The following is a 19045-nucleotide window of genomic DNA, read 5'->3' as shown; positions in this document are numbered from 1 at the left end:
CATCACAGGTTAATGCTAACACTAACATTTGATATTAAAATCCTAAGTTCCTTCAATTTCATTTTGTCGTATGAATTCAGGGAAATCCCCTGAAAAGAAGAAGAATCACCTACCTAATTTGTGTAGGTAGATACGACTTGAAGCAATGTTGATTGGCTGAATATGACGGACACTATGTTATAGTAATACCATATGTAGGTAATGATGATATGATGAAGCAAACAAAACGACTGCTTCCACTAACTTTGTACGTTAAAAGAATCCAGTACCCATCACGATGTTGCAGGGTGTGTATGATAAATATGATAAAACATACCTTATAATATCCGTGTGTTCATGTACCAAATTCAAAGCTTTGGACACACTGGCAACATATATTTTAAAATATTTACTGAATCAGATAAATTTTGTACGTTATATCACATCCTTTCATGTCACTTTCTTTCCCATCCAGTACTTTGGTTTGTCTTTAAACCCTTTACTTATCTCCCCAGCTGTACGTCGTAGTTTTTTCCTTTCCTCGTAATGCTCTTTATTGGCCTTCTGTCGTCTGCTCTCGCGTTCACTCTGTAGTGATGATAAAATATAATGATTAAAATGCAACAAATTTTACAATCTATATACAAAAGATCGAAAATGAAGGGACAATTATTTCATGATATGAAACTTTGGATGTGATTATGCCCATTTGTCATCAGGAAAAATAATTCAAACATTAAATGCTCACTACCTTTCCTAAACGGCTTTTATTTTTTTGAAATGGAAATAAAAAACGAGATTGATAATTTTTCATTTGCAAAAGTCTCACATTTACCACTACCTTCTAAACTATTAAATTAAAAGAAATATTACTTTTTATAACACAAGTCTCCTTATGTTTCCAGCTGTTGTCCTAAATACTGTGTGTTATATTTATTTATTTGAATATCACTGCGCAAGAGGGCAAAAAATGCAAAATGAATCCTCACTGTTAACATAGATTGCACACAGAATCTTGCATTTGATTGCAGTTGTAACCTCATCAAAGACCATTGATATAAATTTTAGTGTTATAATAATAATGTTTCCAAGAAACTTTCAATGTTTGTTTCGGAAATATAGTGGGCATTTAATATAGACGCAGTAAATATTATTTCAGATATTGATCTTAATTTTTACACTTTTGTCAATCAAATAGATTTTTTCTTAAAATTAATTGATATTATCATTTAACTGTTAATCTGGTAACGCTAGATAAAAAAAAACACCTTAACAAAAGTTGCTAAAACCTTTCTTTTTTCTTAAGCAAAAAAGAAATGTTTATAGCTAAGCAGAACACACCTAGTGCCCAACAAAGTCACTTTTTACAATACGTCACGATATCTACAAAAGCACATAGGGCAAAATTTTCAATGCTTTTAATTGCTAAAAGTAAAGTAAGAAAATAGTAAAAGAACATGATATTTTCATACTCTTCCACATATCGCTCCTTATTCCTCAAGGCCATAACCAGGCCATTTTTTTCAGTGTAACACTTAAAATGACAAATGATTAGGAACTTGAATTCCATTTTGAATCATATGGATTTGATAGCTCATGTATTTAGAAAGAAAAAAAATGAAATTAAAAATTTATTTTCTTTTTTTTTCTCCAGCCAAAAAATAGCTTAGCAAAAAATGCTAAAATGATTATTTTTATTTTATCGATTAGTGTCTTCCAACAGCAAAATGCCCAAAATGCTATCCATAGAGTGAGCAAAGTATTATGTATATGTGTTATCCAAACATAAACACAAAATCACAAAATAGGCACATGAACATACAGTGTACTAACAATGAGTGGACGGGGTATAAAACAGATTTCGAGCAGAGCAATCTTTAAAACTTTAATTCTGAAATATTGAAATTTCAATCAGACATAATACCTTTTTCCATCTAAATGTCATTTCCTTGTTGCCTCTGGTCCCCGACTCTTTGATGACGGATTTGTCGTGTGAACTTTCAAGTCTTTCAGCAAGGCTTTTCCTACAGTAACAATTTAAAGGAACATGACGATCAAAATACTCCACAGAAGAATTCAACCATTATCAAGACAAGTAAGTCATATGAGGTGGATAAAACATAAATAAAAAGAATAAATATCACAATACTGATGTATAATTAATACCAGGGGACAGTACCATGCAGGTGGTTAGGTCAAAAAGTAGGATGAGTATGTCGAGTCAGTTATGGATAAAAGTGTATGATCTGCAAAAATTGACGGATCGCCAGCTGTCAATCAAGTCGCACATGACTTTGCATTTTGTATTGTTTGTGCTACGATGTTTGCTCCGACATTGAATAGAAACACGTGCGTTTGCGAGCACGAGGTGTGGCTATATTACACCTGGCGATCGGTCAATTGGTGCAATTGTTCTTGATCAGTCACCACCAATACCAATAGACCTGAAGGTAGAATTGTGATTTATATATGAGTTTAAGACATATTATAAAGATTTTTTAAAAGTAGAATCTAAGCTAAATTGTAGGTCTTGGGTACCTTGCAATTTCTTGTGAAAAGACCGATGATAATCTAATCAAATTAATAGTCAAATGAAAGAGAATATTGAAGCTTTAAGTCTTATTTAGAGAACAAAAAATGAAAAAGAAAAAAAACAAATGATGCCCACAAATGGGGTGACATAATGATTTGTCCAACATCAAGTCGTCATATGACAGGTGACAAAACGACGACTCCCAGATGGTAAAATTGCCATGTCTCCCAATTTGAGTGTTGTATTATCGTACAATGCCATGTTATACCAATGCATAATAGTATGATACTAACCTTAGTTCTTTTCTCTTGTGCTTGTCCTGTCTTTTGTTAGCGTCTTGCCCCTCTTTAAGTTGGTAAAACTTTGGCTGGTTGAATTCCTTCTCCTCCAATCTGTCCTGCCGATCTTGCTCATACTGTAGACGCTTGGCTTGGTGGTAGTCACGCTTATGGTCATCTGTCCACACATGTTCGTCATCAGAACTACTGTCATCCTCACTAGCACGGCCCTCCACCTCATCTTCCTATAACGTAAAACACAGTCCTAAAGGCCAGGCAAAACTATGTTGAATGCTCTGATTCTATTTGACAAACAATCAACCACGTCTTAATTTCTCAATCATGAAAAAAATTGTTGAAAATACATATGTATTATCTAAAACTAAAACTATTATCAAATTTCATAATTTCTTGAGATGTGTCGGAAAAATACAATTCGAAATGTGTAACCATGTTAATGTGCTAGAGAAAATAAACGTATGCTACTTGGCTACAGATCATCTTTTTGTATGTGTAATCTGTGTAAAATACTAGCTGCAATATACAATGTATCACATTATGTATAAACATTGACAGAATATTGCTAATATCAGCTTGAAATTACAAATTAAATTCCAAGTTCCGCAAATATCGTACTGAAATTTGAATAAGCGATTACTGTTTTCTTAGTCTTACTTGGTAAAGCACCTTACGATGTGTGATTATGACTAAATTAAAGTTTGCTTTCGTAGATTACCCCAAGCGCACGGCAGCCATTACGTACGTACAGTACTGCCGAGATCTCGAATTTCGTCCTTTTTCAGAGTCACAAAATTACGTATTCTGGCTAATTTTTTTCGTCAGAAATTTTGCAATTTAGTTTATGACATACAAATGAGCCAGTTTATTGTTACTTTTTATCATATTTTTAAACAAAACTTTTAGTATTTTATGATTTTCGAAGTCGTGCGCAATGTGTCCTATTCGGCATTTACAGTATTACGATATGTATTCATAAATCTAAATGTAGTCTATCTAACACGTATTCGAATTATTTGAAAGTAATATCACTTTAATTTGAGACTTCACTTATTCACTTAGCAGCCCATAAAATAAAAACGACTGAAATTAAAAAATAAACTCTACAGCATTAAAACTGAACGATTTCACCATTTTATTTTTCGAGATATCGGCAGCCATACGTTTACGTAAACATGTACATTGCGTAGATCTGCATAGAAGTATAACACAGTGGTTTATAGCATTCCTTTAAAACAACATACTATACATGGTAAAGAACGAAATACATATCTTTTGCAAGTACTTATTGAGATATGTGTTGGTAATTACGTATTTATATTATTAAATTCCTAACTATGGGGTGTGGCCTGAGGTGATCTGCCAGCAAAGCCATGCACGAGCGGCCGTGGTCTGGCAATGTGGTTCATATTTCGTTATATTTAATAGTGTTGTGAACAGCTTTTTCATGTATAACAAAAACATTACACAATACAATCAATTATCTATTCATAACTTTTTCACAACATGGATTTCTACCTGTGAAGAAAAAACGGGTACTGTGACGGCTCGACACCGCTTCGCAAGCTGGCTTCAACACTCTATCTACACAAATATATTCAGCAATAAACAATTGTAAATATAAAAATATAAATGTCTGTAACCTCTGAAACAATAAGAAACAATTTCAAAATCGGAATTTGCAAGTATGAATGTGTATATATTTGTCATATTTGTCAAAGTATCGATTGTGTAGCAGGGATGTACGTATCTGTTATTGTTTTTATTAGTCGCCATACTGTGTTTGTACCTTTGAGGACCCGGATGTAAACTTTCTGTGACGTCACGCCATCTTTTCTGAAATCTCCTATAGAGAGGTATTCTCTTTATATATTTAATCAATGTAGAGGAGGTATTCTCTTTATATATATGTAATCAATGGAGAGAGGTATTCTCTTTATATATTTAATCAATGTAGAGAGGTATTCTCTTTATATATTAAATCAATGTAGAGAGGTATTCTCTTTATATATGTAATCAATGTAGAGGGGGTATTCTCTTTATATGTGTAATCAATGTAGAGAGGTATTCTCTTTATATATGTAATCAATGTAGAGAGGTATTCTCTTTATATATGTAATCAATGTAGAGGGGGTATTCTCTTTATATATGTAATCAATGTAGAGAGGTATTCTCTTTATATATGTAATCAATGTAGAGAGGTATTCTCTTTATATATGTAATCAATGTAGAGAGGTTTTCTCTTTATATATGTAATCAATGTAGAGAGGTATTCTCTTTATATATGTAATCAATGTAGAGAGGTTTTCTCTTTATATATGTAATCAATGTAGAGAGGTATTCTCTTTATATATGTAATCAATGTAGAGAGGTATTCTCTTTATATATGTAATCAATGTAGAGAGGTATTCTCTTTATATATGTAATCAATGTAGAGAGGTATTCTCTTTATATATGTAATCAATGTAGAGAGGTATTCTCTTTATATATGTAATCAATGTAGAGAGGTATTCTCTTTATATATGTAATCAATGTAGAGAGGTATTCTCTTTAAATGTGTCATTCATTTAATATGCTAGCTGTAACATCATGCCTTGCTATACAGAGATTTCTAGATGCCTTGCTATACAGAGATCTTTTTAGATGTGTGATCCATGTAATATGCTGACTTGCTATACAGAGATCTCTTTAGATGTGTGTGCCATGTAAAATATTAGCTGTAATGACATGCCTTGCTACACAGAGATCTCTTTAGATGTGTGATCCATGTAATATGCTGACCTGCTATACAGAGATCTCTTTAGATGTGTGATCCATGTAATATGCTGACCTGCTATACAGAGATCTCTTTAGATTTGTGTTCCATGTAAAATATTAGCTGTAATGACATGCCTTGCTATACAGAGATCTCTTTAGATGTATGATCCATGTACAATCCTAGTTGTAATATCCAGCCTTGCTATACAGAGATCCCTTTAGATGTGTGTTCCATGTTAAATATTAGCTGTAATGACATGCCTTGCTATACAGAGATCTCTTTAGATGTATGATCCATGTACAATCCTAATTGTAATATCCAGCCTTGCTATGAAGAGATCTCTTTAGATGTGTGTTCCATGTAAAATATTAGCTGTAATGACATGCCTTGCTATACAGAGATCTCTTTAGATGTGTGATCCATGTAATATACTGACCTGCTATACAGAGATCTCTTTAGATGTGTGATCAATGTAAACTACTCACCTCCACTTCCTCATACTGAATGGACAGCTGATTCTGCTGTTTCCGCTTCACTGCCTTATCAAGTTTGGAGATGACTGGGTTCAGGAGTCGGTACTCTTCAGTAGAAGTATCAATTTGGAAGTCGGACTTTGTAAACATTTCACTGAAGCGGTTATCCTCTAAAAGACTCACGGCTTCCTGAAAATGTGAACAACAAGGACTTTTTATGTTACTCTGTTTATGAAAAGATATTCATGTGACCTGAATTAAAATGCCATATGAACAGTATACAGGACTTGTGACAAATTTTATATGAAGGAAACATCTTTAAAGCTAAAAAACTTAAAACATGTAAAGTTGCTGCATTTAATTTAATTTAAAGTAAAAATTTGATCAAGTTTGATCATTTCTGTCACATGAAAAATATGTTACAACTATATTTCACACATTTACTTATAAAAGTGGAGAATACTAAAAGTGGAGAATGTTGAAAAATAAGCTAAGGTCACTAATTTAAAATAAGTATTTACAATGTTAAACAGCTTGAAAGCCCTTCATTTTAGCGTGTTTCTGGACCAAACAATGATTTTTGCAATAACAATAGGTCAATTAAGATGATTTTGTGTCTCAAAATGACCTGGTTTTTACTAACTTTCGCCCGTCTTTTCTTTGCTGAAGTGGTCGCCATCCCTTCTTTAGCTGTCAAGAGTTTTTCTGCCAGATCTCTATTGACTTTAGGGAGTTTCTGTGATGTATCAAAAATTATAGTTATAGATCTATGAAACAGATTTTTGTATACAGTGTATACATATACATATGAAATATTCATTTGATAATTTCACTTTTTCACATACATGTAATTATCTAATCAAATTATAAGTTCCCTAAGCATATACTATAAACAGTGACTTAATTTTGCATTTTCATGCCATACTACTTTTTTTTCAGCAATTTAATTCGTGATTTTGAGTTTTTAGGTTCTACTATTCCTATGCCTGGCGCTTTTTTGTGGCAATTCATTTACAAGATATTTCTACTTGGTCATGAAAAACCTGAAATTTAAACTCCATGCCAAAAGTAGTTGATTTACAATATCCATTGTTACCTGGTATCACTTATGTTTTTTGTATTTATGCATAAGATACATCCATAAGTTATTTTTAATGATCAAGATACATTTATAAATTATTTCTTTGATGACCAAAATTAATACATCCACAAGTTATTTTTTTAAAAATGCAATTTAAAATCAAATACAAACCTTCGAGCGTACTCTATTAGCTCGATCCTCTTCCAATTTTTCACGAATCTTTTTCTTTCGATACTCCTCATATGCAAATGGTTCTGCCATGGATTTTGCCTATTTTCAAATAACAAAAAAGTGAGATTATTGAATCTGCTCCTGTGTGAGGACATTAGTTTAAATATCTTTTTTAATTTATTGAAAATAGAAAAAAAAATTAATTTCATTTTCATAAACAAAATGTAATTATGAAATAACCATTCTCATATTTATATTATTCGTTTCCAATCTTAGACTTTTATTTCAACTGTATAATGAAAACAGGACTAGTTTTTTTTCTGTAATGAAGAATTTCTTCTGTTTTCTCACTCTATGATATAGTCTGATGTCGATGAAGAATCCATGCATGTAAGCTCTCAACATGGTTGACCCGATTAGGTGGACTAGACCCAAATCCTCAAGCTCCTTCCTTGTGATAAACTTGTAGTCATCATACACTGGTAAAAAGAAAAAAGTCTTAAATTAGCATTCTGTATTTCTTTGGCTGAACAACAAGTTAGAGACTACTGTCTACTCTTTAAAAGAGCCAAGGAATAAAAGTTTGATGCTCCACACCATACAATCAAATTTCATTTACAATAATAGGATGTCAGTTCATGTATTTAAATTTTTTCCTTGCTTCGGAGTATAGTGGAAAATAATTGTCCTTATTAGCACATGCAAAAGCACTCGTAGACACAGGAGATGTTTTTATTTCTAACGCTGAGCGTCTTAGCCTGCGGACTACCAAAATGGACATAGCAATTAAATCATAATAGTCAATAAATAAATTCAAGATAGCATAGTAGCTTCTTAGCACAATATTTTAGGGCAGCTAGAATCTCTGGCCTCATTTTAAAAAAAGAGATAGGTGAATCCTAGAGAAAGCTTCTCTATTGTCCATATTGGCTTAATTAGAACCTACCTGGTAGTCTTCATATATAAATTGATATGGAGGGATTTTTCCTAAAAACTTTGGGTACTGTTATTTGTGATAAACTGATATCTATTAAAGATAACAATACTAAGTATGTGTTATCGTATTCGACAGTACAGTTGGAAATTGTAGCGATATGCCAATATATTACCCATATCTGCGGTGTTCTCTTCCAACTCTTCCGTCATGTTGTCTAGAAATGAACACCACTTTGGCGCTGTCCCTAAAGACTGATAAATAAAGCATAACAATTGTATTTATATTACTGTAAATTTTCAAATAATGGTCCTTCATGTCGATGTAACTGAGTATGGACATGAGGCCGAGAACTGCAAAAGAAATTTGTCAATTGTTAAAGATGCTCCACCGCCGACAAAGCATAAATGATATTCATCAATTGAACAATAATTGGTGTTTGATCATGTATATATGTCTAATTAACACAAAAAATAATATGAAATAATTTATTTCGCCTTTGGTGCATGCGCAATCAATACTTCATTCCATATAGGATATAATGCCAAGGAATTTTTTCGGGATGCAAATAATTATTTTTCCTATTTTTAACTTGAAGTGAAATTAGAAGCACAAACTTTTCAATGGTGGTAATGGTGTAAAGTATGTAACTTTTGTAACTGAATAAAAATACTAAATCATCAGCTCATGTTTTTGATAGTGAAAAAATACTATTTGTCAGCGGTGGAGCATCTTTAAAAAAATGAAATTGTCCACATCGTCCTGACATTGCAATTTATTTTACAGTTTATCAAGGCCTCGGAATGTATGTTAGCTTTTAAGTGGGTAGGACTGTGTTTAACACAAAAGTGAATTCTTTCACCCCTATGTAACTTTAGTAGACTTTACCATGCATTGATGTGGACGAGTCCATTATGGCCTACAGTGGTATAAGACTTACTGGTATATAGTAACTCAGAACCTTAGGAGCCTCGTTTGCCATGAAGATCATCCCAGACTTTGGTAACAAACACAGATCATTCAAGTTGGTACCTGGTTCAATAGACGTGAAAGCTTTCCCCTACAAGCACAATTTATCACAATCTGTTAAATACATGTTATATTGTCAACACAGTATAATTAATATGAGAAAATTCATTTGTTCTCCTCTGGTACCATTTAAAGATTGAAGATGATCTTACATGATGTTAATAATGCCAAAACATTGTTAGATTTCGGTTTTCGTCCACGGATAAGTCGCACCGGTGTATAAGTTGTACTCCTGATTTTCAGGGAAAAAGTCGTGACTTTTACTCATAAAAATATGGTATATGTTACTATTGACTTTATGATCTACTGATCTGTGCATTGTATATTGTTTATTTGTTATCCATTCTGTAAATGGACCCTACCGTCTGTTGAATTGGAAATAAATCAATAAATACATGTTGTGATTAGAGGATCTAAGCTCGTAGTTGTGTTATATGAAATTTATTAAACAAATTTATTAGCCAAACAGGACATTGAGATTATTTTTTTTTAATATCAAGCAATATTTTTTTTTTAATATCTAATATTAAATGAAATCATTTCATACCGCGACCATTTAATACAAGGTATAAATGGATACAAAATGTTTATTTCAACACTTGAAGATAAACATTTTCACAACGAAATCTTACCGTATCTCGATTCCATATTTTCAGGATCTTTGTATCCATGGACAGCATCATGTCATTGGTATCATGGAACTCAATGGACTTGATTGGTAACTCATAATGGTGGTCTTTAACAAGCAGTGGTTTGTCAGACCTCAAATCGTAGAGTAATACCTGTAACCAATAATGGTGGTCCAACACTTGTTATCACATAACTGGCCCGTCCAGCCAGTCATACTGTTATGTCATAAATATCATAAGACACATGGGTAATAACACTATATTATGAAGTCACAGGTAATTTTGACATCATAATCTATATGTGACGTCGCATGATTGTCTCAGTAGACGGAAACGTCACATCCGAGCCAGATTTCTACTGTTTTATATAGAGACGAAATCTTAAGTTTTACTTATATTTCTAGTAATAAAAGTTATGTGATAAATAGAATCTTACACTTGTGACTATGTAATATGAAATTTATCAAACTCGTTAATTAATCTGATATGAAATTCGCCTAAAGGATCGTGACATGTCAAATTATTGAACTCGTTTGATAAATTTCATATCACAGAGCCACTCATGTAAGATCCTCTTTATAACCGTACAATCATTTAAGTCTTAAATTACCAGAGATTGCGTATCATTCCTGAATACAGTACTTGATATGAACATTTGTATGACCATATCCTGCACCTAATACAACACTAACTTATAGGTAAATGATCCAATAACATTGGACGGTCGATATTGAGAAACTTCTGATAGGCAATAACACGACTGAATGATGAAAAGTTCCTCGTCGGGTTATAACTCGAACTAGTAATAGGTAACAGGACTTGTATTTTTTTCTGTCATCTCATACAAGCTGTTAATCAACACTCAGTTATTCTATATCTAATACAAACATTTACATGACCTTTATTCATTCCTGCCCCAGAACCAGTCTGCAACTTAAAGCACTAGTCCGGTGACCATGACTAGTAATTTTTACGGCCGGACTAGTTCCATCTCATACAAGCTGTTAATCAACACTCAGTTATTCAAATTGGATTAGTGGCTCCCCACTCAATTAAATGAGTAAATACTATATTTACAAGAGCGGCGGTCAATTGCATTTTTCAACACAATTCGAATGCATTCTGTATGTAATTATTTCTCTCTGGATGCAAAAACGGCTGTATTTTAATCTGGACTAGCTAGTGATTAAATAGACGGACTAGTCAAATTTTGGGGTTTACTAGTCCAAATGATTAGCAGCAAAATAAATTAATGTCACAGACTGAGAACGAATCAAACATTTACATGACTAATTCTCATCCCTGTATCAGTACAATTGAAACATTTTCACGACCATGGCCCAGTTTCATTAACAGTCCTTAACTTTAAGAAATTCTTTAACTTAAAATTTACATTCCCATAAGTTTAGGAAAGTTCCTGAACTTAAGATTTTTGTAATGCTTTCCCATGGATAATTTTAGATAAGTTTCCTAAAGTTAAGGAATGTTTGTGGAACTGGCCCCATTTTTTATTTCTGTACCAGAATTATTCAAACACTTACATGACCAGTACTTGTTCCAACAGCCATATTCAGACCATCACGAAATTTCATGGCTGTCACTGCAGGGATATCTAAGGTCCTGCACATAAAAATTGTTTTAACACAAACCTTTTTTTTAACAGCAATCAACTTTTAAGCATTCAAAGATAATATTTTGCTAATTATGTCTTCAAATAAAGTGTCATTTTTGTCATCAGAAAATAGTTAGCCAATAAACCCTTCATGGCTCACAAAACTCATTCTTATTTAAAAGAAAGATGAAACATTATGTACAAAATTAAAATCTATACTTACTCAAAGTCATCAACGTGTTTACTGAGGGCTACATCAAGCACACCGACTCGGGTTCTGACTCGTGGGTCAAAACATTCCACAGTACCCTAACAAAGATCAAAAGTATCAAAGTTTTTTAAAGACATCTCTAAACAAGAGGTCCAGAGGGCCTGTATCACTCACATGGTATTGGTTTTTTTTACTAGTCATCACAAAAACTCTAACAATCAGAACTAGCAAAATTGACCCCATAATTATTTAAATTTTGAATCCCAACCATATAATGATGCTATCAATATCATATGTCTATGAGTGTTAGTTAATTGTAAGTTTCACAATTTGTATAAGAAGATATAAGATAAGACAGACACCCTGAATCCATTTTGATATAAGAAAGACAATCCCCCCTACTTCATTGTGAGGGGTAGAACTATGCTCATTGTTTAGCAAGAGATATAAGAAAGAAGAACTAGCTGTAGAAGATATAAGAAAGACAGACAACCTGAATCCAGTATACCCCTAACTTCATTGTGAGGGATAGAACTAGCTGTAAGAAGATATAAGAAAGACAGACACCCTGAATCCAGTATACCCCCTAACTTCATTGTGAGGGATAGAACTAGCTGTAAGAAGATATAAGAAAGACAGACACCCTGAATCCAGTATACCCCTAACTTCATTGTGAGGGGTAGAACTAGCTGTAAGAAGATATAAGAAAGACAGACACCCTGAATCCAGTATACCCTAACTTCATTGTGAGGGGTAGAACTAGCTGTAAGAAGATATAAGAAAGACAGACACCCTGAATCCAGTATACCCCTAACTTCATTGTGAGGGATAGAACTAGCTGTAAGAAGATATAAGAAAGACAGACACCCTGAATCCAGTATACCTCCTAACTTCATTGTGAGGGGTAGAACTAGCTGTAAGAAGATATAAGAAAGACAGACACCCTGAATCCAGTATACCTCCTAACTTCATTGTGAGGGATAGAACTAGCTGTAAGAAGATATAAGAAAGACAGACACCCTGAATCCAGTATACCACTAACTTCATTGTGAGGGATAGAACTAGCTGTAAGATGATATAAGAAAGACAGACACCCTGAATCCAGTATACCCCAAACTTCATTGTGAGGGATAGAACTAGCTGTAAGAGGATATATGAAAGACAGACACCCTGAATCCAGTATACCCCTAACTTCATTGTGAGGGGTAGAACTAGATGTAAGAAGATATAAGAAAGACAGACACCCTGAATCCAGTATACCCCTAACTTCATTGTGAGGGGTAGAACTAGCTGTAAGAAGATATAAGAAAGACAGACAACTGAATCATATCACCGCAAATAAGACCCCTCCCGCAAATAAGACCCCTACCTAAGAAAGCTTACCATGTTTGTTCCACATGCCAGAAGGTAGTTTGAGGCATTGAAGTGACAGCAGTTGACCTCCCTGTAATAGAAATTTGATGTTACATTAAAAATATCTAAACAACCAATCACATTAATTTCATTTCCATGGCAGGGCATAGCAAAAGGACATTTATCGCTCACATGGCACATTAAAGGCCCACTACCTTTCAAAATCACAAAATAAAGGTTTCTTAAACACAAAAATAACATTAAAAATGCATATTAATTTATTGATGGCCTAATTAGATGAGGTTACAACCTCAAACAAATTCAAGATTTCCTAAGTAATCTATGTAAACAGTGTAGATTCATTTCGCTGTTTTACCGTCTGATATAATGATAGCCAACTAACGCATGGTGATTGGGGCGACGGCGGGAAATATAAGACGACCAGCATTATGAAAATTAACACTTAACTTATCTTAAATAAATTGTTAAGATGGTGATGGTTTGTGTAGCATTAACAGTAAGTTAATAACTTTAGTGAATCTACAAAATTATTAATCTCGTTTGACGTTTAAGTGTTGCAGACCAAATATAATATCAAAATACTTTCATTCCTTTAGCAGGAGAAGAATTTAAGGTAATTTGCAAAATATTTCCCTATTTAACCCACTACTTTGGCTCCTGGGGTCAAGACCTTTGGTTTATATAATGTTTGTTTTTTAACTTGCTTTCAGTCAAGGATGCTGCAGACCAAATGTAGATAATAAATTGAGATATAAAATAATAATAAAAATTATAAAACTTACTCTGCATCGACTACAAGTGGATTCAGAAATCTGCCTTGCTCTAGATTGAGTCTGTAAATTTCAGAACTGTAAAAAAATGTCAAATTTTTAATTATCAATTGATATATTAATTTTTATATTGTAACTTAAATGTAATACCAAAATGTAAATATTGATAAAACAATAACTGTCATAGTCTTTTCATGATAATAGTTAGTCTGAGAAAACCCCATTTCATGTACAGTGAAATCTGTCTCAGCGATATCAACTCCGCATAAAGACCTGAGAAAAGTGGTTTCTATAGCTAGGTAGTCTTTATACAAAGGTCAAAATCATGTTATAAATGACCATTTGCGACCCCAAAAAAGTGGTCTTGATAAGCAGGTGGTCATTATACACAGGTGGTCACTAAGACAGGTTTCATTGTAACTTGTACTTACAAAAATATTTGTCATTAAATTTCATATTCAGTCTCTAAACAAAAAGCAATTTTAATGAATCATGTCATAAAACAGCAAAATCATTAAAATATATGTCCTAAGGGCTTAAATGGTCACTAACTTTTCACTGCACACATTTTACCTCTGTAACACATTCATAGCAAGCTGAAAACATTAAGAAATCAAATTTCAATGTTTTACAAAGTTTTAAGTAGCAACCAGCAAGATCGTTTAAGACAACCTTATAGTGAACCTCTAGGATAAAATGGAGAAGTTTGAAATATATTTCAAATGGTGGCCATCTTGAATTTCAGATAGAAAGCACTTGTCAGGACATTTACAGAATTATTTTAGAGTTTTAATTAAATCTGAGTCTGATTATTAGACACCCCATTGGTCGAATTAGAACAGAAGGTTGAAACATGAAAATTTATGGATGGTGAACATCACATAGTTTATGGCAGATAGAGCATAGTCACTAAAGGCCATCCTGGATTTTGGGTCACACAACTTAACAAATATAAGTCAAAATGTACTGTATCTCTTTCTGTGTTACATGTTTACATGTTTAGGCAAAGTCAGGACTATTCCAGTAAAACAGAAACCAAACATGACACCTCTAGGTATATCACAGGCAGAACATATGAAAACTCTTCATTATAAAAGTGAAATATTCATTACCTCCAATCAAATGGAACGTTCAAGACCTTCTTACCTAACACCTCCTATATACATGTCACAGCTAGCGTGATGGTAGGCGAGGTCACGGCCGTACTTTGGTATTCGTAGTCTGTAGTACCGGCCCTCCTGGGCATGGAATTCTATATATCGATCGCATTGCAGGAAGACAACCTGGAAAAATAATGCCAAAATAATTTCTTTCCAATCTGAACATTGAGCATGCCAGTACACAACTACATGTATCCGGCTTAGTACTGCTAATGACCAGATTTCTACAGCATTTGTCTTTCTACATGTACAATGTACATGAGATCATTAATCCGAGGCTACAGACAAGTGTATTAGAAACTGAAAACTAACAGCAATACATACGCAATGCATTGTCTTAGATATTGCCTCACTTTCCACTATTCTCATTGGTCAATACACTGCCATTATACTGCCATGTGGATAACACCATCTTGACCTCATCAAAGCTCCGTGATTGATAATAATTAATAGATTCTGTTTTAATTTATCAAAGATCAGCACTTTGTACTTTCTATAAACTTACTTTTGAGTAATCGTTATCCAATAATAGAAACTTAACAACATCAGAGTCTAGTCCTCGTTCAAACTTGAGTGACATCTGCGAAACATCGTAACATCTAAATCGTGGCTTGTATGTCCCTGCAATGTCAAATCAACAGGTGAAATATAAACAAAGCATATGTACCGGGTACATGTAAAACTGAATTATTGTTATTACAGTCATTATCAATTCAATTGTTTCTCTAGAAGACACTCCATCCAGTGACTATTACTTTTTTTTTAGTTTTATTAGTTTACTGTCCTTTAAACAGCCAAGGTCATGTAGGCGGAGGAAAGCCAGAGTACCAATAAAAAAACCACCGACCAGCGGTCAGTACCTGGCAACTGCCCCACATAGGATTCAAACCCGCATCCCAGAGATGAAGGGCTTATGGTAATGTCGGGACATCTTAACCACTCGGCCACCATCTATTACCCCTGTCTAGCTCCAACCTAAAACAATATTCGGTGATCTTGTATTTTTGAGGTTGAGGTGGTCGAGTAGTTAAGATTTCCCAACATATACCACAAGCCTTCCATCTCTAGAGTAGGAGTTTGAATCCCATATGGGGCAGTTGCCAGGTATTGACTGTTGGGTGGTGGTTTTTCTTCGGATACTCCTGCAGTTCTCCACCAACAAATCAGGCAGGTCTTAAACGACTTTGGTTGTTAATAGGATAAACCAAACTTTGAATGAAAGAACCCCCCAATTACTATGATTTACCTACCTTTGGTCAAAATGAATTAACAAAATATGTCGATCTGATATCTAATCCTGGAGTGTAATAAAGGATGTTGACTCCGAAGGTTAAAGATGCTCCACCGCCGACAGAACATAAATGATATTCATCATTTGAACAATAATTGGTGTTTGATTTTGTATATTTATGTCTAATTAACACAAAAAACAACATAAAATAATTTATTTTGCCATTGGTGCATGTGCAATCAGTACTTCATTTCATAAAGGATATAGTGGCACATGTTTTATCGAGATGCAATTAATTCTTTTTCATATTTTTAACTTTATGTCAAATTAGAAGCTCAAACTTTTCAATGGTGATACTGGTGTAAAGTAAGGAACTTTTTTGTAACTGAAGAAAAATACTTAATTGTCTGCTCCTGTTTTTGATAGTGAAAAAATAACATTTGTCAGCGGCTGAGCATCTTTAAGGTGTTCTAACATATGACCACTTCACCTTTGGGTTTTCAGGTTGAAAATTATGTAGAGTAGTTACGCGGTAATAAATGTATGGTTAAGAGTTTGCTTTGGGTACTCTGGCCTCCTCTTATCTCCGAAACATGCCACATCTTTAAAACGACACAGCTATTAAAGATTGTAAAAACAGAATAACCTATATAATGCAAGAACAGAACACAAGACAATTTGGAGGCTACTTTTCTGTGAGTTTCCATCATCATAGAAACTTTAGAATGATGCATGTAACACAGTACCTGTTGTACATATATATTGTCCATCTGGGGTGACTTGTACGCCATGACTAACAGTGGGCATTTCAAAATCCTGTAGGAGCTCGATCCTACGTCGTATGTCTGCAATTACAATTTATTAATTATGTAAATTTATTAATATTTACAGGAAATTTTCAGCTAATGAAAATCCTTATCCTATTATAACGAATTAAAAATCCAAAATTAAATTAATTCATAAGGGTTTATAAGGAGAATTACCGATAACCGAGTATTCATTAAGTCAATTTTTATTTTGTGCAATTTAATTTGTATCATACCCAAAAAGGGTATTTCAGTACATTTAGATTCAATAAACTGGGTTAACTAGCCAACATTTATAGCATTATTACATTTTTTCCAGATTTAGAGAACTTGATCTATACCTATATATTTCAAGGGTACATATCTGCAAATATTACAGAGTTATCTGTTCTTGAGGGTTGGTGCTAATATTCGTGTCATTTGTCAGTGTACAAAAAGTTACAGTGTTTTTCTCTGAATCTAAAAATGGTGTGGTGTTCTGTACCTTCAAGGGGAGATAACGTTTAACTGTAATTATGAAAATAAAGAATATTTTCTTCACTTAATTATCAGCCTTACCGACATCCTGCTTTAGTAATGCTCGCCTCTTCCTATCAGACAGCCACTGTAAATACACAAGGTGCATACAAAAATCATGTAATATTGAATACCATGGGTAACAGCCACATCATTTCATTTGCATGGATGTTGAATCTCCTAGCTACTACAGTAGAATTTATCAATTGTCAATTTCATTATAATGAAATGGCATTATATCACTTATTGTAAGTTTCATTATGAAAATAAGACCATCTGGTCAGATTTCTCAAAACAAAGCATACAGACTTGAGTAAAACTTAAGTCTTTCATTACGTACATTTGTATACTGTTAAAACTGATGTACATGTATATAATCAGTGATCAACTCCTTATATATTAATACAGGCCACTTTCTTAGGGTTCCAAATGGTCATTTATTAACAATAATAAAATAACTAAAACAGTTATATTCAAAGCAATGTTTTAGGTACAATTTAGTAACATATTTTTTGATATATTTATAAATAACAAATTTAATGTTCAAGGCCTCAAGCTAAGATTTTCAACTCTCTGTACTTTAATTCAGACTTCATTTTATCTAATTATATATAAGTCTATCGATTTTTAGCTATGTTTCACTTCTGACTTATTTTTCCAAGTGAAATATCTTTTCCAGAACAACCCAACAGTAGCTAGACTACCGATTTTTTTAATGACAAACACTCATCATGAATATGTTACTGATTCTCTCGATAAAGCTACAATCAGCTGACAATACATGTAGGTCTAGATGTTACATAGAAGTTTCATTAAACATATTATCAATTGCTTCCTCATTTAATCAGAATTAATTAAACATACATTATGTATACATATTCTTGATTTAATATCAAGACATGAGATTCCAAATCCAAACGAGCATTGCTCACTGCTGCCAAATTTGCAACTGGACATGTAAACTCATCACCTGTGTGAGCTGGTTCAACTCAATCGAATCTTACCTCGGGAAGCGATTTTCCAGCGCTTAGATTGTAGATGTTAACGTTATTAGGATTTGAAACCTGCATCTTTGTCGATCCTATGTCATAATGCTAATGAGAAAAGGGGAAAATAAATCCTAAAATTACAACCAATATTCCACACACGTGGGTTTGTTTTCGTGAAGAGCTTCAAACAAAGGGAGTTAACCATAAGATGACACAAAAGTACTATTTACCCTATTTACAGGATCGAAAGGAAAATGATAGGATCGAACAGGATTGTAATATATTGTGTAGCATTGACGTATTGGAAATAGTAAAACAGGCTTACTTTGTGTTATAATTCTACAGATTTGATATTTTTTTTTTAAATCATGATAGATATATCAATGAATATCTATTGCTAAATGAAGTTAAACAGAAACGCATTTTGATATAATTAGTAATCATGAAAAAGAAAGAAAACATAGACTCTATAGTGCTTGTGTCTATTCAGAAA

General features: G+C 33.3%; 1 protein-coding gene across 1 annotated transcript; it reads right to left on the bottom strand.

The window, feature by feature from the left end:
- LOC138324830 (nucleolar protein 10-like) lies at positions 1 to 18754 on the bottom strand. The gene is made up of 19 exons (XM_069270010.1): positions 18568 to 18754; positions 17606 to 17651; positions 16988 to 17086; positions 15516 to 15631; positions 14997 to 15133; positions 13863 to 13928; positions 13090 to 13150; positions 11719 to 11804; positions 11425 to 11503; positions 9887 to 10036; positions 9166 to 9285; positions 8401 to 8479; positions 7643 to 7770; positions 7292 to 7390; positions 6683 to 6775; positions 6052 to 6228; positions 2806 to 3035; positions 1904 to 2003; positions 1 to 567 (listed from the first exon to the last, which is right to left on the bottom strand). Exons 1-19 carry the CDS (start codon positions 18631 to 18633, stop codon positions 430 to 432), a joined length of 2070 nt encoding a protein of 689 aa, XP_069126111.1. The 5' UTR covers positions 18634 to 18754; the 3' UTR covers positions 1 to 429.
- Positions 18755 to 19045: the final 291 nt, after the last annotated feature.

The sequence above is a fragment of the Argopecten irradians genome, chromosome 6 (assembly GCF_041381155.1).
Source record: "Argopecten irradians isolate NY chromosome 6, Ai_NY, whole genome shotgun sequence".
Taxonomy (NCBI): domain Eukaryota; kingdom Metazoa; phylum Mollusca; class Bivalvia; order Pectinida; family Pectinidae; genus Argopecten; species Argopecten irradians.
This window is presented reverse-complemented; position numbering and strand designations above follow the sequence as displayed.